The 23,231-nt window shown below is 35.1% G+C and overlaps 1 protein-coding gene across 4 annotated transcripts in view; it reads left to right on the top strand.

Moving 5' to 3' along the window:
* LOC149078611 (fat-like cadherin-related tumor suppressor homolog) overlaps positions 1 to 23,231 on the top strand; it is a 568,053-nt gene that overhangs the window by 462,951 nt on the left and 81,871 nt on the right. For 3 of the 4 annotated variants that reach the window (XM_089240739.1, XM_089240740.1, XM_089240742.1), the window contains 4 exons: positions 580 to 801; positions 1,832 to 1,855; positions 16,679 to 16,948; positions 21,553 to 21,906. In XM_089240739.1, coding sequence (XP_089096865.1) covers positions 580 to 801; positions 1,832 to 1,855; positions 16,679 to 16,948; positions 21,553 to 21,906 — 870 coding nt within the window. The remainder of the gene's footprint in view (positions 1 to 579; positions 802 to 1,831; positions 1,856 to 16,678; positions 16,949 to 21,552; positions 21,907 to 23,231) is intronic. The other variant, XM_089240741.1, reaches the window with a different exon arrangement.

Below are 23,231 nucleotides of genomic sequence, written 5' to 3' on the forward strand. Positions count from 1 at the left end.
GGGGTTAAATGCAATATTTATCGAGTTATCAATGATGAAAAATTACTATGTTTTGGCGACTTATCGCCAAAGTTTGTATCGACTTGAACATTTCTGATTTTAGCGACTGTACACAAATGGAATAATCTAAACTATTATTTATTTTACTAAGATTATTTTAATTAGTATTTAGAAGGCAAATGCCTTTTTTTGATTGCTTGCATCAGATACTTTTCATTCTTTTTGAAAAAAAAATTATAAAAAAAGTAATTATTCAATATTTTGAGGGGAAAGAAGTGAAATGAGAAGAAAAAATAAAATATCACCGTGTTGTGAAATATCTCTTCGGCAAATAAGTATAATCAAATGCAAAAAATGTTATCGGTTCAAACTTCCAAGTTCAATCTTATATTTACGTGCCCCCCCCCCCCCCCAGTTTAGTTCATGTGAGTGGTTTTCCTGTATTTCATATATTCAGATCTGCTATGTATCTCGGGAACCGGCCCATTAGAGTATTTTCTTGATTTCTCTGGTGTGCTCTGAAACTGCAAAAGAGTGAAATTGTCATAACAATAATCATACCATTGCTGTTTTATTTAGGTCACCCTCCTTTAAGAAATACAGTTGAAGTACCAATACGCCTGATAAATCGTGACATGCCAGTTTTCCCGAAGCCTTATTACAACGTCTCCGTAGCCGAATCATTACCACCGAAATCAGCCGTGCTGACAGTATTGGCAGACAGCCCAGAAGGGCGCCAACTCATATACAACATCGTCGAAGGTAACGACGAACAGGACTTTGACGTAGATTTCAATACTGGTAAGTGTACACACTCATATACACATATACTTAGTGGTACCCATCACCCAGGTCTTTTCCGCCCGACTATTCCGAGGATCTAAGGGTATCTCGGTATTTTTTTTACGATCTCTTTTTACGATTCAGTCACGGCACAACGATTACATTCGCAAGACATTTACGAGGAAATATGTGACTATCTACTTAACATCATGGGGCTATAAAATCTCAGGGGCTTTCCACATTTTTTTAAATAAAAGCGTGACAAACATTTATTATTTCCTTTAATTTACGTAATCGAATACATGAATTTTTAAACGTGAGAACGAACTCGAGATAAATATTTGCGATAAATTACGTATTATCTGCGTGAATAACAATGTCGTAACGGTAAAAAATTATTAGCTCTAATTTAGATACAACTCTTCACATAAAAATATTAATTATTTTATGTCATTAAGCAAAAAAAAGGAAATCGTATTAATATTGTAACTCTCTCCGCAATACTTACGAATATATCGAATTATACAAGTATTAATTCAATTATAAATAGCTAATTAAATAAAGGAGGATTCGTTATAGATGGCTTCATATTGACACAAGACAAGCATTGAAGATGTGCCGTATGATGGAATCCAAATCTGCGTTTGCAATAAAAATGGTGCGGCCCTACATGCAATTAAACTTAAAAGTGTCACAGAATGCGATTTTGTAGTAAAATCAATAATTACATTAAGCTATTTTTTGTATTTGTTTTTCCGTTAATGGCATTTACATTTTTCTTTTGCATCCACTTTTATCTTTTCCTGTAGCTGCCGAATTTTCAGCCATTTTATTTGTTTTAGCTGCGAAATTCGCGAAAAATTATCTTGTTTTTCACAAATACAATTATCTATAATTTGATTTGTAGCTCAAATATATGTGTTGCTTTTTATTTTCTAGAAATTAGCACTGCTATGTTAATTTTTTTTTCTTTTCTTTATGTGTATAGTGACTGTGATTTTTATGTTTTCTTTTCCTTTTTTTTTACGATCGTTTCTTCGCTATTTAGACCCAGGTCAAAGCAATGGGCCATGTGAGTAGATGACTTTTGTTTTGTTTATTTTCTTTTGCTCGTTATGCTTGAGCCCTATTCTGCGTGTGCGCACTCACCTCCAGTCCTTCTCTCTCTCTCTCTTTCAATAACATTCGATCTCTATCATTTTGGCGAATGACACCCTCAAAATAATCAATGTATAATTTCCATTAATCTTGTTTTTTGTTTTCACACTTTTCCCCCCTTCATCGCACTAAAAACTTCCATTTATACATTATTATACACTTTGAAGTTTCCTCCATTGCATTTTCTACAAAGGGTAAATATACTTCTCTGTGTGTGTGTGTGTGCGTGAGGTTGTATTTGTTTACTCGCGAATGTGATTAAATTACTCACTTTTTTTTCTTTCTATTTTCGTGTAATGAATGCATATCTACATTTTTTTGTCTACACCTTATTGTTTTCAACAAACAATTTTTTCCCCCTACTTACATCTATATGTTTCTATATATATTTACGTGTGTGTGTGTGTTTGCACTTTAAGTGTGTCATGTTTGGTATCACTTTTTTAAAGAATGTTGAAATTTTTATTTTTCTCCTCCTCTTTAAAACACACATACCCCTTGCACTTCGAATGTTTCTTGGTAATGCAGTTAGAATATATATACAATATTATATTACAGAGTGTCCCGCAACGGATACGAAATATGTTATTAAAAACAATGTTCGTTGTGATCATCTCTATCAGAATCGGCAGAAATCTTACTCTGGATAGGAACATCTCTGTATTCTGTAACTTTGCGCGTATTCATGACTTCAGTAAATTTACAAATTAAAATAAAAGCATCGAAAAAAAAAAAAACGGGACAAATGTATAAAAAAGTCTGAAGAATCAAAATTACAGGGATGTCCCGTAATACGGACCACAGGTAGTCCCTAAACTTGTTTCAGACATTTTAATGGGCCTTGGGTTCAGAAAGTTTAAGAAACGCACTTGGGGAGCCCTCTAGCGAGAAACATATCCTGTATAACGCGTGAGATACCTTTACCAGATATGTATCTTGAAATGGGAATTTCTTAAATCTCAGAATAGTACTTCTTCAGGTTAAACTACTACATCAGTGTGAAACATATTTTTTTGCAGTGACATATAAAATGACTAAGGTCACTCATTCCTAAGTGTAATATAATCCTATCGAAACATATGCATTTTTGGAACGTTCTCGAGATGCTCGCGCTGTAGTAAACTATGATTCATGACCGCATTATGCAAAGAGATGTACGATGGACCTGTCTTCTTCCAGTTTGCACCAACAAAAGCCTGAATTTTTCTATCCCTCCTCCTCTCTCCAGTCCCCATGAAATATCGCTGTCAGTATACCTACAAGTAAGGTATTGACTTGTAGGGCCCTTGATGTGCCCCATCAAAAAATAAAATCCTTGCAGAACGAGCCGTTATATAATCCCATAAATTTTATAAGATGAAGAGACGTAAGAGAAGCAGAAGAGGAAACAGGGGACTCCCAAAATGCCAAAAGCCTAGTATTGGAAAAAAAAATTTGAATTTTGTAATAAACGGTTATGCTTTCTCATGAATATTTTGTGCGATCACAAAAACTCTGGAATCACCAATTTTTTTCTTTTCTTAAGTTGATGCGAATTGTTTCACTTTCTTTTTTTCAGAATTACAAGAAAATTATTCTGAAAATTTTGTTATTAGAGAGTTTTCCGTTTCCCTTAAAAGGAAGCGTAAAAGTGAATTACTTCAAGATGCATGAGATTTTGTTTTGCGAGTCCAAGATGATTTACCATGTAAGAGGTGTATCTCTTACTCGTGGCATTTCGTTTAGGCAGCAAGCCTCATCGGTATTCATTGATTACTTGATTAGTTTTTCCGCGGAGATTTATGTTTATAACGGATAACGTAAAAGAGGGTAGGAATCTTGTTTCTTAACTCTAATGCTTTCTCTCATGTCCTGCCGTTTTCTTTCATTACAAAAGTGATCCCATCGAAGAAATTTCAGTACTACTAAATAGCTGTACTGGCCTGAATACTTGAAAAGATTGAACGTGAACAGTATTATCATTGCATTTCAAACATCGGAATTATGACATAAGCTCTTCATAGCATCAAATAAAGTTTGTGTATTTTCGTAATAAGATTTTTCAATAATTTTGAGGCTTTTTAGCATTCATTTTTTTCTCCTTTTTTATGAGAATCGATGCATCATCAGATTACCGTTGAGGCATCATTGAATTAATTTTTTGCATCTAAGCGTAATCGAATCATTTTTGAGTATCAAAGCGTCATATAAACGCAATCACACAGATTGACTTTTTAGCATCGAACCGTATAATAAAAAGATACTCATTTTTGATCACCAAATCATTATAGAATAACTTTTAAACGTCATCAGATGAATTTCGAACGTCCTATGATTCTTGAGCGTCAAAGTGTCATCCACCATCAGATAATTTTCTATTATTATCATATCCATTTTGAAGATCAACGCAAAAATAATATGTGATCGATATTCGACATCGGATAATTTTTTATTGTCAAAGTGAGATCGGAACAATTTTGAACATTGGATATTTTTAAGCATCGAAGCATAATGAGATCAATTTTGAACATTGAACGGTTCTTAAGCATTAAAGTGTTATCAGGTCAATATTGAATATCGGATAGTTCTTAAGCATTAAAGTGTTATCAGGTCAATATTGAGTATCGGATAGTTCTTAAGCATTAAAGTGTTATCAGGTCAATATTGAGTATCGGATAGTTCTTGAGCATCAAAGAGTCATCAGATAAATTTTGAGAATTAAAGCATCATCATACACACACGCACGCAGATAAACTTTGAGAATTCGAGCGTCATCGGGCATCTGATAATTCTTGAGCATTAAAACGTCATGAGATCGATTCTGAGCATCGGATAATTCTTGACCATCGTGTCATGAGGTCGATTTCGAGTTTCGGATAATTCTTTGAGCATGAAATCATCTTCAGATCATTTTTTTAACATCATGTTTCTTGAGCATCAAAGCAAGAATTATCCGACTATTTTTAGCATTAAAACATCACCAATTAAGCTTTAATCATCGGAGTGTCATCGAAGCAATATTTTTAGCGTAAAATCCAAAAATCAAGATTTTTTTTTTTTTATCACTGTATCCTCTTTGATCATCTTTTAGAATAATCAATTTTGAACATTGAATATTTAGCTAGTACTTTTTTTTTACATTTGATTTTTACTTTTGAAAGTACCATCGAATCATTTCATAACTCAAAAAAATGAAATGAAAAAAATACATGAGAATATTTTTCAAAACGATATCTCAAGAATCTTCCAGAATTTTCCAAAACAATAAAAACCGTCCAAAACAATTTCTTTTATTCACATTAGATTGTTTTTCTTAAACATTAGAAGGTATCGCAATGTGATCGATCAGAGATAAGTGTAGTTTGAAACAGAACACAGTTTCGGAAATATAATCAAATCAGTAATTTAATATTCAGGTAAAAAATAAAACACAGCTAACAAAAAAAAACTTATTTCGCAACATTAATCTTGCTAAAAGTATTCAAGGATTGTTAATCTCAATTTCTGTATCCTTATATTCGATATCACTAATCTTTTATCCGATCCGATTGAAATTTATTGCTCCTTATAAAAATAAATCGATAAAACTCAGGGTTTTATTTATTTGTTTTATTGGCACTCTGGGGCATCAATATGAGGATAGAGTAGGGAGTCTTCATCGCATAGGCCGCGGGCCACATTTGGTCCTCGGTTTTTTTTTTTTTGTCGTGGCCCACCTAACATTTTCAGAAAATGGTTGGAAAGCATCGAAAAATGATTAATTCTAGAATTAATGGAAGAAGTTATTCCGGAATTGATGGAAGAAATAGTTCTAAAACAAATGAAAAATAATTTTAGAATAAATTATAATTGCAGAATAAATGAAAAGTAATTCTAGAATGAATAAAAGAAATAATTGCAGAATAAATGAAAAGTAATTCTAGAATGAATAAAAGAAATAATTGCAGAATAAATGAGAAGAATAATACCAAAATTACTGAAAATTCAGAATTACTGATAGAAATCATTTTAGAATTTTTAAAATAAATAATTTCAGAATTAGTGAAAAAAAATAACTTATAAATCAATGAGAGAAATGATAGAAATTACGAATCAATAGAAGAATACTTTCATAATAATACTAATATTTAATAATAATACTAATGTTTTAATAATAATACTAATATTTTAATAATAATACTAATACTTTGATAATAATACTAGTATTTTAATAATAATACTAATACTTTATTATTATTAATTAATACTTTATTATTATTATTATCAATAATACTAGTATTTTAATAATAATACTAATACTTTGATAATATATACATAATATTTATTATTTGAGATGTTAATTTTTTTTTTTTTTTTTTTTTAAGGAAGGAAAAAACTCATCTCTGCCTCCACCGGGAGTCGAACCCGCTCTAGCGAAGGAAAATCTCTATCTCCTCTGTAGCTTAGTGGTCAGAGCACTCGTCCGGCAATCGAGGGACCCGGGTTCGACTCCCGGTGGAGGCAGAGATGAGTTTTTTCCTTCCTTAAAAAAAAAAAAAAAAAAAAATTAACATCTCAAATAATAAATATCTTCACAACATCCAGTCTTCTGAATATCTTGTATTGACAAGTGGAGAGCGACATTCATGTCATATATACATAATACTAATTTCATAATAAATAAAGAATCATTTGAAGTGATGTCAGATCAAAATTAATCTCAGAATTAATTAATTTAATCGGTAATTAACCAAAAACTTTTTCAGAATTAGTGAAAAGACATTATGTCAGAATTAATCAAAATTGATGATTAATGAAAGAAATATTTGAGGATAAATGAAAGTTTTTAATTATTTTTCAATTTTGAGAATTAAAGCATCAATTTCAATTTTGAGAATTAAAGCATCAATTTCAATTTTGAGAATTAAAGCATCAATTTCAATTTTGAGAATTAAAGCATCAATTTCAATTTTGAGAATTAAAGCATCAATTTCAATTTTGAGAATTAAAGCATCAATTTCAATTTTGAGAATTAAAGCATCAATTTCAATTTTGAGAATTAAAGCATCAATTTCAATTTTGAGAATTAAAGCATCAATTTCAATTTTGAGAATTAAAGCATCAATTTCAATTTTGAGAATTAAAGCATCAATTTCAATTTTGAGAATTAAAGCATCAATTTCAATTTTGAGAATTAAAGCATCAATTTCAATTTTGAGAATTAAAGCATCATTAATCACCGGTTGATTCTTAAGCATCCAAGTGTCAAGAGGTCAATTTTTGAGCATCTGATAACTCTTAATCACCAGATAATTCTTGAGCATTAATGGGTCATCGACATCGGATAAATCTTGAGCAGAAAAAACGTTATGAGATCAATTTTTGCGCACTGGATAATATCTGGTAATTTTTAAATATTGCATAATCCTTAAGCATTAGATAATCCTTAAGCATTAGATAATCCTTAAGCATTAGATAATCCTTAAGCATTAGATAATTTTTGAGCATCGGAAATATACAATTGAATTTTTATCATATAGGATAATTTTATAATTCCAAAAAAAAATGATTCAGAAAGATTTCACGTAAAAACGCGGCGCGTAAAAAAACAGCCTATTTCATAATATTAATTTTACTAAAAGTAATTACGGAGTATTAATCTCAAGTTCTGTATATCCTTATATTCGATATATCACTAATATTTTACCCCATCCGATCGAAGTTTATTGTTTCTTATAAAAAAAATAGGCCAAAAGAGTAAAACCCCAGATTTTTATTTATTTGTTTTATGTTCACTCTTAGGCTTCGATTTCACAGAAGAGGATTTTTAACATCAATGTGTAATTGCATCATTTTTGAGCATCCAAACATCACCAGATCAGTTTTAAGCACTAGATAGTTCCTCGGCATCAAAACATTATCAGATCAAATTTTAGTGTGTATTGGTAGTTCTTTCTCTTCAAAACGTAATCAGGTCAAGTTTGGATATCGGTTAGTTCCTGAGCATCAAAGCATAATCGGATCAATATTAAGCATTTCAGTGCATGCAGATAAATAGTACGTTCTGGTAAATTGCGCTTCAGATACATTTTGGAAATTAAAGCATCATAAGGCACCGGATATTTCCTAAGTACAGACGTGTCATGAGGTCAATTTTTGAGCATCAAAATGTCATCAGCATCGGATAAATCATGACCATGAAAGCTTTATCAAGCATCGGGTAATTCTTGACCATCAAAGTTTTACATGCATCGGGTAATTCTTGACCATCAAAGTTTTACATGCATCGGGTAATTCTTGACCATCAAAGTTTTACATGCATCTTGACCCTCAAAACCTTATCAGGCATCAGACAATTCTTGACCAATAAAGTGTCATCAGCCATCGGACAATTCTTGACCAATAAAGTGTCATCAGCCATCGGACAATTCTTGACCAATAAAGTGTCATCAGGCATCGGATAATTTTTGACCGTCAAAACTTTATCAGGCATCGGATAATTCTTGACCATTAAAGTGTTATCAGGCATCGGATAATTCTTGGCCATTAAAGTGTCATCAGGCATCTGATAATTCTTTAGCATCAAAACGTTATGAGGTCATTTTGAGCATTGCATAATTCTTAAGGATCAGACAATCCCTGAGTATCGGATATAGACATAATTAGATTACTATCTCATATACATCTCGGATAATTTTATAATTCCAAAAAATTCAATCAGAAAGATTTCAGGTAAAAACACATCGCACAAAACAAACAACTTTATTTCGCAACATTAATCTTACTAAAAGTAATCGCGGATTATTAATCTCAATTTCCGTATCCTTATATATTCGATATATCACTAATCTTTTATCCGATCCGATCGAGAGTTTATTGTTCCTTATAAAAATAAAACCCGGGGTAGTTATTTATTTATTTATTTTATGGTCACTCTGGGCATCAATTTCACGATACAGCAGATCAGGAAAAATCGCCCCGTCAAACAAGGCGAGCTCTCACGGAAATAGTGGTAAAAATGGAGGATTTCTAGGTAAAAGCAACGATTTCAATTCGATTCATCCTATCTTGGAACGTTCACCTGACAACAAATCTCCCAGGAGCTTTCTCGCCCTCTTTCGTTTTTAGCCCTCTCCTTCTAGATTTTATATATCTATGTATCTATCTATACTCCACTCATACTTATCTATCTCATCATACAGTGTGTCCTGATCGAATACTTCTTTTATTTAGATGAATGGAGGTTCGATCCGGAGCGAAGGATTGCTGCGTCTGTAGAAAGTATCGATATATTTCCGTCCATTTTTTTTTTCTCCTCCACTTCATTTTTCTATAACCTTACATATTTTCTTTATTTTTTCTCTCTCCTTTAGCCCCTCCTCATGCATATACCTACATTCCTCGGTACTTCCACTTTTTTTTTTTTTTTTGCACTGTACCTACGCGTTCGAACTCGCATATCTTCACTCTCCCCGTGGCTTTTAGTATCGCAAAAATTCGGAATCTTTTTGAAAGATTGATGCGCAGATTTTTAAAAGATCGCAATCTCGACTCAATATTCCGGAGGGCTTTCGGAATAAAAACTCTGGATATTTCATATACATACACACACACACAATCCTCACGTTTGGATCTGCGATGTGTGTGTGTGTGTGTGTATTTTTATACATATTTCTCTATTTTTTGTAATATCCTAAGAAAACAGAAATATTTTTTTTTTCGTTATCTTCTCTCACGGTTCTTATCGGAAATTGAAAAACGTTTTTATTTTTTGTTTCTATATACAGACAGCGTGTGTAATATCTAAGTCAGTATTTATGAGACTGGGTAATGCCAACAATGTATCCAATGAAAAAGTCTCGAGATGTTTTGAATAATTAATTGCGATGTTTGTTGTTTTTTTTTAATGCTTTTTTTGTTATCTGCAGATTGTTTCTAGTTGTTTTTCCTCCATTCTTGAATTTCATCGAACAAAATATAACACCTTCGGTTCATTTTGTATTTGGATGTTGATATTTCTTTCTTTTATATGTTCGAGATTTCGTTTCTTAAGTAATGGCAATTGTAGAGGGTTTTAACACAACCGGAAAAGACTTTGACAGTGCAAATTAAAATACTCGAAAAAAGAAAATTATCGATTCATTTCATTATTCACTTTGTTTTGAAATTAATGCAAATTGGTTCAAATTTTGTATGACATTTCTTGGAGCTTCGGATTTTTTTTCCACCAGAGGCAATTATTAGTAAAATTACGTATTCATTTGTAGTAAGTACTTCATGAAAACATCTTCTGTTTGTTCTTTCTTCTTCGTAGAAACTTATTGTTGGTACTACATATTTCTTTTCTTAATATGAGTAATTTCTCTTGATATAGAGGAATAAATATCGCTTTCCAATCACAGCTTCCTAATGTATAGCCCATTTCACATTTCAAATTAAATTTTCAGGAAAAATTCAACTTTTTCTGGCTTTCGATATAGTCTCTAGTATTCCGTAAAACATATTGGCAGTTCCTTGGCGGTGGCCGTTGATGCCATGTAATCTGTTCATAATGCGAAGAGAGCGGTGTATAATTTCATTTCCTGTTCACACAACTGTTCTGGAATGAATTCTAAGAGGTTCTTCTTCGATTTTTGCCCTTTAACGAAACGTGTAGCTAATAACCTGCAATCAACCGATTAATCAATTATTCCATATGGTTGGCGTAAAAATTTCAGTTTTTTTCTTATGTTCTAGCCCGTTAAAGAGAATGATAAATTATTAAAAACTCCCGTAGAAAAGTGGATCAAGATGGTCGAACAGGATAAATTTTAATTAAATTAAAATAGAAATTAATGCTTTAAGGATTAATGCTTATGAGAATTTAGTCGGAGTCCAGAGGCTTGAATCGGGAAATAATGTGGTTAGTAGAGCAATTCTCGACTCTTGTGACTGAACAAATTAGTCACGTGTTGTGCTGCTCTCGAGTATCCTCTCGAGTGTTGAAGATTTCTATAGTTCTGTGTCTACAATCTGATGCTGAATGTTGCATCCAAGAGTGCTCGATGATTTGATTTAATTCTGGTAAAGTCTTGGCCGTTTCTCTCACCAGAATACCCAATTCAAATTTCATTCAAAGTTGAGCGTTATGCAAATTTGTGAAATCCTGCATTACAGTTGTCGTAAAGGTCCTCTTTTTCTGATAAAGTTCTTGGGACTCGAACAAAGTTCTTGTTTTAAGCTAATAAAAATTCTTCGCAAAAGTCTTGTAGCCTCTTATTGAAACTATACGATCTCTAGTGTACTAAATTTCCATCCAGCTCCACTGCTCTTGATTCAAAAACAGTCTCATCGTTAAGCCTCTTACATTTACACGTGCATTGAGTAAAATTACATTGCTCTGAGGCAAAATATGTGACAAACCTGAGATGTATGAAGGATATTTCATGGATACAACTCGTCTCAAGAGCAGTTCTGTCACGATTTGAACCCTCTATGGTTCACCCCCATAAGAGCGTATTTAAAATTATTATGTTTTACAAATACAGATGGAAATATATTCTGTGTGTTTTTAGCAAAGATTTAATTGAAACAATATATCAACATAACAGTTCAATTAATTAGAGTGAAAACGTAAATTTAATTAGTTACGATGGCCTATTTTTAAGGTAAAATATACAAATTTTTTATTTTTTTTTTTAATCTACAAACAAATAAAATCTCACTTAACAAAGATGAATAGCTGTTACGTTGACTTTTATTTCCAATATTTTCTTAATTCGGTGGGATTTTATAAATCTCTGGAAATGTAAAATTATCAGAGCTCACAAAATTACCCTGACAGAACAAAAAAACAACTAAACTTCTCGGGGATTATGCATGATAACTGGATTAATATGGAATATTAAAAAAAAATAAACATATTTTAAATATTCATAGTTTTCTTATTAATGCAATATTTGCGGAATGCGAGAATTTGCCGAGATCTGCCCTCAGGGCTATTACAACGGCTTACAGAATATGCAATATTTACCTCTCATTCGATGAAATATTCTAGGCATATCTTCTTTACACAGTAAGTCATACAAATTCCAAAATCCACGATACTGTTGAAAATTTTGCCATCTACTTTCTGATGATCGCATATCTCCATTTGCAAGAATGTTATCTAACTGAAGAAACGAATAATATTTGTATCATCGTTTCGAATACAACATTTCGGTTGCCAGTCCTAAAATAGAATAAAAAACAGTCGAGTACACTTATAACATAAACTGGATATAACATACATCATGGATAGTTGCTATTTACGGTTTTTTAATCCCCGGATTCTGACCCATTCACCTGTGTTATTACATTCTCCTCTTAAAACATACACTGTTGATGTAACGTACGAAAAACACTGTCTTAACCCAGAAAATAATTCGGATATGACATACCGCAAGCAAAAAAAAAATGAAAAACTCAGCCAAAAACTGAGTTATTTGTACACCATACATTGTATGCCAGTGGTATCTCGGCGTTTTCTCACAAAAAGGCGTGAATTTCTCCAATAAAACGAGAAATTCTATTTTCAAAATAGTTACAGTTATTACTAACAGATGACGTTATAACAAATTTTTTAGCTCTACTGTTAGCTGTTGACAATAAATACAACTATTCTGACAATGAAAATTTTTGTTTTTAAATACAATCTTGTCTTTCTCAGTGCATTGTCTATGCTTTTCAAACTATTGAATGTTTACTTTTTTTTTGCTACTTTTTGATCACCTAGTAGGCATTCTAATTATGAATATACACGTCGGTTATAACATATACTATTGAATCACTAACGGGGTGTGCTATAACCGTACTCGAGACATTACGTCGAAAATTTTCTGTCACGTTTTTGATCGAATTTATTTCCAGATAACGTTGCTCTGCATCTCTGAAGCACATGCAGGATTAGAAAATTTTAGAATAACTCTCTCTCTATGTATTTTGCTCCCGTCCTTCATTAAAAACCTCGAAAATTTTTATCGCTATTTGACAAATATGTAAAGGAGAGCAAAAAAAACCCAACTTTCTGATTAACTGTAGTCGATTAATTTATTTTCGCGCCATTAGTATCAAGAGATCGGTGGTCACATGGATAAATATACTATAGATGTGCGACTACCGATCTCATTAATCATCATAACGATGCAAATGACACCTACTCTCACTCCTCTTTTTTTTATATTTTATTTCATTTTTTTTTATATATATTTTTACTCTGCGGAAATTATCTACCCAGCGATATGCACTTATCGTTCTACGTATTCGGTTGTGAACATTAATCAGTCTGGACCTCCGATTCATGTGCGAGACCAAAACCATCCTTCAAAATAAATGACAGTGACAAGAGCCTTGTAATACTTTGTATCTAGTTTATTTTTTCTTTTGTTTCGTATTTGTGTGAGGCAAAAATCTCGCCAAGTCTGGTTGATGAATTTTTTTTCTGTATAAATGTATATACTGTGTTTCATACTGGTCGAATTCTTGCTGGCATTACATGGACAAACGCGTTCTTTGGAATATTTTATCCTGTTTTTCTTACCACATGTATTTTATTATTCAGTGTGTGTGTGTGTGTGTATGTCACTGTGAAAATCCCCGCCTTAATTCTTTACGTGGAGGATCTATATATCCTTCAACCCTTCTATTACCTGGCACCAGTTCGAATTAGAATGAAAAATTATCTCTCTCTCATTATTCACGTTCCAACATGAAATCTTGTCATGTGTATGAAAGAGGATTATAATATTTTTCTTTGATCGAAATATAATTTCACGCTTTTTCATTTTCAATGACTCTCAAAAGAGTTTCAGCTACATGGGGTTGTTCTCCAAACGCCAGCTTTGGGAAACAACGAGATTGTAGGTGTCGCTGTGAAAGTTCCGTTTTGCCGTAACGTCACCGCTAGTATTGTATAAAAAGGCGGTTGACGAATCGCTCTTGGCATGCATTCGATGTTTTACTTTTAACTTTATGAATCCTGTTATATCCGTTTTGTAATATTTCTAACGTACTAACCAGTTTGTTCTGAAGTTATGTTTTAAAAAATCAAATAGTTCAATTTACCAAAGTCTGGAGTAGTAGCGATTCATGGATTCAAATTAGTGAATTAATAATTTTTACTACCATGCGGTTCTGAATAGCAATAACTTATTATTAAAAATTAACTGTGTGTGTGTTTCTTCTGGCAAAAATTTCGCCAAGTCTAGTTGATGCAATATTTTTTATATGTTACTATCGAAATGCTGCGAATTCTGGAAATGGTCTGGACTTTTGGCCAAAATTCGATTTGCAGAAATGATTTGGGCTTTGGCCGGCCAATTCGCGAAATGGCTGGAGATCCCTGACCAACCAATGTTCGATGTGCCTGATGCAAGACGGTCCGATAGGCACCAAATGCTTTTTCATCGCCAACGTATGATACATGGATATATATATAGTAGCTGTATTGAATAGCTCTATGTGACGAGAGAGAAGAAAGGACAGAAATGCTGGGAGAGAAAAAACTATTCATATATTAATAAGACTCTACAATATAGTTTTTTTCCGTCAAATTTTCAAGGAAACAAATTACAGCATCGTGACTGCGATATGATGGTTTGTCATAGCTGACGTGAACAGTACCATAACGAAAAAATATACCAAATGGTGATGACCCCGAATCATGCCTTTTCTTTTCGAGCTTTGGCCAGCCAATTCGTGAAGTATCTGGAGATCCAATGTCCTATGTCAGCCATTCGGATATTGGTCCGGTCAATTTACAACGGAATTAGCCAATTCACGAACCTCCCGATCTCGGTCTGTGGCAGTAATATATACATGCGATTTTTGGCATGTTCATCGGTTTTCTCATACAGTGCAGCAGAAAACAAGTTAAGCATTCAAAGCTTTCTACAGCTATAACTAGTTGTATCTATCAGTATCTCGTTTCCTTTCTTTTGTTTTGTATTTCTGAGGCAAAAATCTCGCCAAGACTCGCTGATGTAATTTATTTTTATTACGCATCTATACTACTACTTAACCGAAGCACCTCGTACACATTCCTCTACGGAATTTCTAACGAATCGTCACATGCCGGAATGTGTGTTCTGAGTGTATTCTTGGCCCTAACGTATTTATGTTATGGAGTTGCGCATGCTTCGTGTTCATGCTGCCACGCATGTACACTGTGTTTCATTTTGGTCAAATTCTCGCTGCCATTTAGACGGACGAGAGAACACATCCTTTAGAATATTTCCTCTAGTTTTTTTCAACGCATTTTACTCGAGAAAAAAAAAAAATTGTGTGTCGATATTTGATTGTTTCTAGTTTAAAAGCTACGAAAGGCACTGAACTGTCCAACTGATTCTTTGTTCTTCTTGTACTTTATGGTCAATTTAAATATTCTTTAGCTAACGGCTAATTAACTACCTGAATGCTTGGCTGTCAATTTTACCGTTTCTTGCTTGATTAATCAATGTCAATTAGTTTTAATGAATTTTTTATATTAGTAACATTCACGTGATTCGTTTTTTTTATTACCGTAATTTCTTGCTTATAATCTATAGGCAAGAAATGTCCATCCAATGCTTAGCATTTCGTAAGGAGTTATATACAGGGTGTCCCATAAGTTCCCAAATACTTTAGTTTAAAAACTCCTAATGATTGAAGGAACTGATAGATTTGAATGTGCGGTTGACGAAAAGTTATTCACACGAAGGGGGAATTTTTTTAGCGCAAACAATTCAAATTTTTGCCTATAGAGGGCGCTACGGCAGAAATGGGCGGACATGAACCTTTATTCCAATCTTTTCTGTGTCTGAAACGTTCATAAAGCCTTCCGCCGTTGATTTGTGGCTGAGGTAAAGCAATTTTTACTAATGGTGTCCATCAATGTCAATATCACAATAAAAAGTTTAAGAAAGCACACCACTAACAGGATATTACAGAAATGAGCGGTTAATCGTTCACTCTGCATATTTTATTGTACTATGATTAGCTCATTTCCAGTGATTTGCTTTTTGTGCAGCGCTCTCTATCGACAAAAAATCGAGCAAATTTTCTTTTTCTGTAAAAAATTCCCTTCGTGAGAATAACTTTTTTCGCAAACAGCATTCATTTATTATACCAATGCCTTCAATTTTTATTGAATTTTCAAAATATTTACAAATTTATGGGACACCCTGTATATAACAACCATTAGAATTACACGCCATCGTGGATCAAGAAATGGCGATAAATATTGAAGACCTCTACGAAAGTAACATATTGTTATGACTACGTATAATTTTAATTGCGAAAGTCAAAATTGTGATACAATTTATAAAGAAATTAATTTTAATTACTGATTTCAGTAAAGCATAAAAAGCTTCGTTGAAAAAAGCAGGGAAAAACGGGGCATTTCATGAAAAAGTCGGGACGGTCAAAATTACGAGGATGTCCCGTAAGATACCGGGTCAATATATTGTCACCCGCTATATATTCAAGTTTCTGGCCCGCTAGCGGCAGAAATACAGCATATCTAGACCCTGGACCGAAAAGGTTGTGCGCCCCTTCGTGTGTGTGCAGTTTTCAAGGAAGGAATTCATATTTTGCTGTTCCATGTTGTCCAATCATATTCATTACATCGCACTGTATTCGCGATGCTTCATTCCCTTGTGATTTATTAGATGAAGAGATTCGGTATCAGGTAAAGTGGATGACGTACATAAAAAGTTTTCTACGTGACTTATTGAAAAAATAGTGTTTAAAACATTTTTTTTTCTTACAATATACTTTATTGCAGGTATATTGTACGTTTTGGAAGGTCTGGATTACGAGAGAAGGCAGCGCTACGAACTCAGACTGAGGGCCACGGACTCGGTGTCAGGTGCGTTTGCGGACGTAGCTGTGCACGTCATCGTCGAAGACGTCAACGACAACAGTCCCGAATTCGAGAGCTCTTCATACGAAGCAGCAGTTTCTGAAGCCGCTCCTTTCGGAACTTCGGTCTTGCGGGTCAGGGCCGTCGACAGAGACTCCGGTCAGCACAAGAGAGTGCAATATTATATCATAGGTAACTGGAAAAAAAAATCACCTCAAATTTGATAATTAACTTCATTGAATTGAAATCCTATTAACTGTGGTCAAATTAAAGGGTGACGAAGGTTTTAGGAAACAAAATGTACAGCACATTCTGCAAATCGAATATGGTGTCATCCGCAGAGCAATGAGGATTATTGCATCTTTTGGACAATATTCAATCCGACAGAAAGAGCAATCCTCGACAAGAACCAGGACGAGTAGGGCTGGCCTTCCGGATTCCTCCCACAAGATTCAGACATATATTATTTTCATTTCAAAATATATCAGTACCAATAGGGCATGGCACTCATGTAACTTAGATGACATAAATACATTAGGACCATGCATATATATATATATATATATATATACACACACACACACACAAGACGTTCCAGAATGTACCAATTCGTTAGAAATTCCTCTGCTAAATATTTATGCGATGCAGGTTTTTTAAGTAATAAGTTTCTACTCGTAGAACAAAATGGACCGAGCACGACCAGGTTCTGTCGCTTACACGATACACGCTCATTGCCTAGAGAGCTAATGCGAGAAAAAAACTCCCATATGAGACTCGCGTATGTTTGTTACTATACTGAGACTTACAAATGATTGTGACCCACCTCAAAAAGCTTCTAAAAAATACAGTTCACCAGTAGACACAAGCGCTGATCCAGAGGGGGGGGGGGGTGCTATGCAGGCGATCGCTCTTCCCAAGAGCCGAATAATATGTGGTGAATTTGTCTGCCCTGTAAAATATGGGATGATTCAATATACCTTCACAATAAGTCGCTCCCCCGTCACATCGTCCTGGTTCCGTCTGTCTCCTCTCCATTCACAGCTGAAGATGTCCGCCATCACTTAATTTGCAGCTGAAGATGTCCGCCATCACTTAATTCGCAGCTGAAGATATCAACCTAGGCTTCTTTCGCAGCAGGAGATGTCTGCCTTTCTCTCGGGCTCTGATCCAGTTGGTGGGAGAGAGAGACAATATGAACGATGTCCCTCCAAAGAGCCGAATAATATGGGGGAAATTTTTCTGTCCGGTAAAATACGGGATTACTCGAAGAACCTGCACGATTCGCCCCTTTCGACACATTGTCCTGAATTCGCGCCTGTTTATTCACACTAATGTAACTAGTTGCTTCTTGGAAGGACTCTCAAACAAAGAGTTTGCAATGAAAAGCGTTCAAGTCGAAGGTGGTTACTCATTACTTTTTCGTGCATTTCATCTCGTCAGGTAATTTCGTCACTATTTCCTTTGACCAACCATAATATTTTTCTGACTCGCAAATATCTTCACAAATATTTTCACCTTTAGAGCATGCACCGTGTTCAATTTGAAAGAAAGAAAATATTTCCACCTTCTCAGGACTCAAGCTCACTATTCAGAGCGTCTGTAAAACGTTAAAATATAAATCGGTTGAAAACGTACCGGCATTGATTGTATACGTACGTACTGGAACATACGTATCGTAACTTATATACGATATAAATCCATTGAAACGAAATCCGATTCAATGCCAAAATAAATCTTTACAGATTCACGAACTCCTTCAGAACTCCCACACAGAAAATTCTCCTTACTCATGTGAAACACATGAGAAAAAGCGTAGAGAGAAAGAAAGAAAAAAAAAACCCCACGTCTCTTCACAGGGGGATATTGCCATAAGTACAGCTCTCGGTAACTTGAAAATAAGTCACAATCAGTTACTCAGAATCGTTTCCAGGAATTTTTTTGTTCTTGAAATGCCAGTAATACGAGCGAACAGGGTGGATATATCTATATAAGACAGTCCAGAGATTCCGTAACTTAGTTCCCGTTTCAGACGAAATTTCCTCGAGAAAAGGAGGAACGCTAGAGAGATAATGCAATTTATTTCTTTCGACATAAAACCGCAGTGACAAGCTTTGCTCTTCGGGTCCGCGTCCAAGGAGAGAAGGGGTTTCTGAATGAAGAACTTGAACTAAAGAAAGAATAGAGGAGGGGGGGGTGAGTTTTTTTCGATCTCTCTCTTACGCAATTTCACATGCTCAGAGTTTTAAATTTGAAGCAGCTTTCTGTGCTCTCCTAACATTTTGTTCGGGGTCGAATTCGGGCAATTTATTTCCTTCGGCGTAATCTCCTATGACAGGCTTTATATATGTATATAATACACCACTACATTCCACAAACCACGCTCCTATGTGCCGCCCTTTACCAGAACGGGGTAAGACATTTAATCTTTGTTCAACTCTACCCGAATGAAAGCAACGGGGAAAAAAAAGGTTAAGAAAATATAAAAGCGTTATATTATGAAAACTTTTTTTAGAAAACACTCTTTACGGTATAATACGAGGAGCGTCCTTATGACTACGGGATTGAAATTCGTTCGAATCGATTCCCATTTCTTGAAGGAATCTCGCTTCTTTTTCTTTTACCTCTGGCTTCTAAAGATACCGTTGAATTTTATCTTCTTTTAGGAGGTGATTAAAAAAAAACAAAGCTTAGATATTTTTCTTACGGTATCATAATGATATTTTCTTATGCAAGAGAAAAATCCAGATAAGATGAAAATATTCAGATTCTATACCGAATCTATTTTGTATAGAATAGAGCTGCTACAGAAAAAAAATCCACAGTACATTTGCGGGAGCTGAATTTACTGTTGTGCGCAAGGCAATGTTGGCGATGACGCTTGTCTATTTCAGAAAGGCATTACACGTTCGGAGTGAAGAGTCTTTTATTTGAAGCAGTAGTTCACTTTCAAAGCTTCGGCGTCCTTGATCGACTAATGAATTACAACCAATGTTTTCGCCAAAATTCGTTTGGAGGAACTGGAACATCCACCCTGCAGTCCGGACCTTGAAAAAGTTTCTTCCCCCCCCCCCTTCCTCCGCAAGAGGGAAATGCCTTCAACACGATACTCACATAACATGAAAATTAAGACATTTGCCATTTTCACTTTATAAGGAAGATGGCAGCACATCAGTATAACACGGAGGAAACATATCTCTGATACCACAAATACATTTAGGGTCGCACATACACTTAGAACACACATTCAAAGTAGCTTTATGTGCTGCTAGTATTTTAGTCGGGGTCAAATTCGGGCAATTTATTTCCTTCGGCGTAATCTCCTACGACAGGTTTTATATATGTATATAATATACCACTACATTCCACAAACCACGCTCCTATGCGCCGCTTTATTCCGCCCTTTACAGAACGGGTAAGACATTTAATCTTCGTTCAACTCTACCCGAATGAAGGCAACGGGGGAAAAAAATAGCTTTAAGAAAATAAAAGCGTTATATTGTGGAAACTTAGAAAACCCCTTACAATATAATACGAGCAACGTCCTTATGCGTCCTACGGAATTGAAATTCGTTCGAATCGATTCCCATTTCTGAGAGGAATCTCGCTTTTTTTTTTTTACCTGGCTTCTGGAGTTATCGTGGAATTTAATCTTCTCTTAGGAGATGATTAAAAAACAAAGCTCAAATATATATACCTATATTTTTTTTTCTTACGGTATTATAATGACATTTTCTTATGCACGAGGAAAATCCAAATAAGATAAGAAGTATTCTATTCAGACTCTATCGTGTTCCTACACCTGAATCTATTTGGTATGATCAAACGCGAAGTTGCAAGAGCTGAATGTGCTGTTTTGCACTGGATAAATGTGTGAGATGTTGCTTGTTTATTTCATCAGCAGGACATTGTACGTTTGGAGAGAAGATTCCTTTACTTCAAGCGGTATGAGTTGTATGCGGATACAGGGAGGTAGGCAATGGGGCGATCACCGCCATCCTTCGTTCACTAAAAAAAAATAGTTATCGTCATATGCGGAAGGGCGGAAGTAGAAATTATAGGATGAGAAATGCTATCGGTCCAGTTCACTCTCAAAGATTCAGTCTCAATTATCGTAAAACAATGTTTATGTTCTCGATAAATGTTGTTGAATAAACTGCAACATCCGCCCCACAGTTCGAACACCTCATGTTGGGGCTTTCGCTTTTTTGGCCTCTTCTACTTTCTCGAAAATCATCTAAAATAAGGAAGTCAGTCGCTGACCCTGAGTGAAGGAGTATTGTGAAGTTTCGGTTGATCTCAACACTTTCTTTCAGAAAGACGTACGCTCATTTTTGAACTAATGGGATATCAACCCACCGTAGTACTGGCTCTGCCTCCATCGGAGATACCATTTCGTAATCCCTACAAATGTGGGGCTACGTTCAAAAAAAACGTGATAATGTCTAAGAAGACCGCCCCATTCCGCACCGAATCCATTGAAAGGCACTGGGATGCCTTCCTTCGCGCTCAAGGCAGTTACTTCTCAGTGTCATGAATATTTCATCTAATTGTCCCTCGTTACTTTCTCATTTATTCAACTAATTTCTTATTTATGCATAACTTTATAAGTAAACAGTATCAATAAGTAATGAAAATATCATTGATAGGAAAGTCATGTCTTTGAAAAATTAGCTCAAAATTACTCATTAAATTGTTAAATGGTTATGTGCTTGTGTATTGACGCGTGAATTGATAATAATGTTTTCATGTTGTTTTGTGTCTCCCTCTAAATTATTAAACAATTGAATTTCTCAAAGGCAATGCGACGTCTCACTTCCACGTCGAATCCACGGAAGGTATAGTCTTCGTCAAGCAAGCTTTAGACCGTGAAAGAGATTCTTCTCACAAGTTCATAGTCCTGGCTACGGACGGTGGTTCACCATCTCTCAGCGCAACGGCTTCAGTCGTTGTGGACGTCATCGACATGAACGATAACCCGCCTCGTTTCGACAAGGCCACGTCTAATTGCATGGTCAGCGAGAGCGCTCCCAGGGGCCACTTTGTAACCAGGGTCATCGCATCGGATCCGGACATCTCGGATAGCAACAAGTTGGCCTACGCTCTTGTCGAAGGCAACGAGCAACAGGCTTTTGCGATACATCCCGTGAAAGGTGAGCCATTAGGTTTGGACGGAAGTTATCTATCCCAGTGTTTCTTAACCTTTAATCACATAGCCCTCCTTTGATACATATTTTCTTCTCACGCCCCCTCCCCCGTATTATTGTATCCAGCTTCACCTCCTCCTCCTCCTCCCCCCCCCCCCCAGGAGCAAGTCTCTACTAATAGAAACTACTCAATCAATTCAATTTAGTCGAAACTAAATTGATAAACAAAACTTTTATAAAAGATTGAGTATCATCTACACATCTATAAAAGGGGCGGAGTGATGGGGAGTAATCATCTCACCCAAGAGTAGAATTTATATAGGAAAAAGTGGTGTCCCACATGAAATACCGTACAATCCAAGGAACTTACACAAATAAATTGTCCCTCCCGGAATATCATCCTGTATCCGAGCCTGCCCTGTGCTGGACCGGATTTCAGTGATCTTCCTTCTAATTGCAGGGGTTCATTGAAGGAAAATATCAACAAGAGCTTGAGAGTAAGCTTTCCTTCCTCGGGCTGATGATGTTTTGTGGTCACATACTTAGCTGAAAGTAAAACCTTTCACATTTCCGTACTTAGTCGAGAAAAGACATATTGCCAGATCTTATCATGCAAGCCCCTATGGGCATGAGACCCACTGGGTCATGGTTCAATAATCCTAAAATAATAACACGGGAATTATACATTTGATGTGACAGTCTATTTTATCTCCTCAAATCCTCTAGAATCTTGAGCGTATTGTTCTCTAGATGGGTTTAACAAATTTCACAGTAAAAAGTTAGCGAAAGATTCTGTCAACGAAGACCACATCAGCTCACACAAAGTCATCTTTCTCTCTCTCGCGCACGTGTGTTTGTGTGTAGGCTGTATCCCGATTTATCCTTGTCCTAACAGGGTTTCTTAGATGTCTCTCGGAACAGGAGTCATAATTAAGTAATCCTTCTCAAGAAAATTACAGTAATGAACTCCTCCTCGCATGAGGGAATATCCTCCCACGGCTGTCCTCCCATTCGTGTGCTCATCCTAGACGGCAAGGACAACGACAACACATCCCTGATTAAGTCTCTTTCTCGCTTCTGACACAACATTCTCTCATAATCCACCGTTCCGGAATATACTTTCGTTACATTCTTCTTTTCACCATCTCCAAAATGTCTGTTCCATCATTTAAACGGTTTGGATGAGCCCTTGCACATCCCTTACTAATTTTCCAAAACTAATATGCAGACTTCATTTTTTCCCAGTCTCCGGAACTAACAAAACCAGTAGAGTGGATACAAAAAATAAGGCGTACCAAAATCTAATCCTCCTCCCTTCAAGCATCGAGTTC

The sequence above is a fragment of the Pholcus phalangioides genome, unplaced genomic scaffold (genome assembly GCF_987345545.1).
Source record: "Pholcus phalangioides strain wild (caught in Gottingen) unplaced genomic scaffold, Ppha-v1.0 ptg000013l_1, whole genome shotgun sequence".
In the NCBI taxonomy this organism is placed as follows: Eukaryota; Metazoa; Arthropoda; class Arachnida; order Araneae; family Pholcidae; genus Pholcus; species Pholcus phalangioides.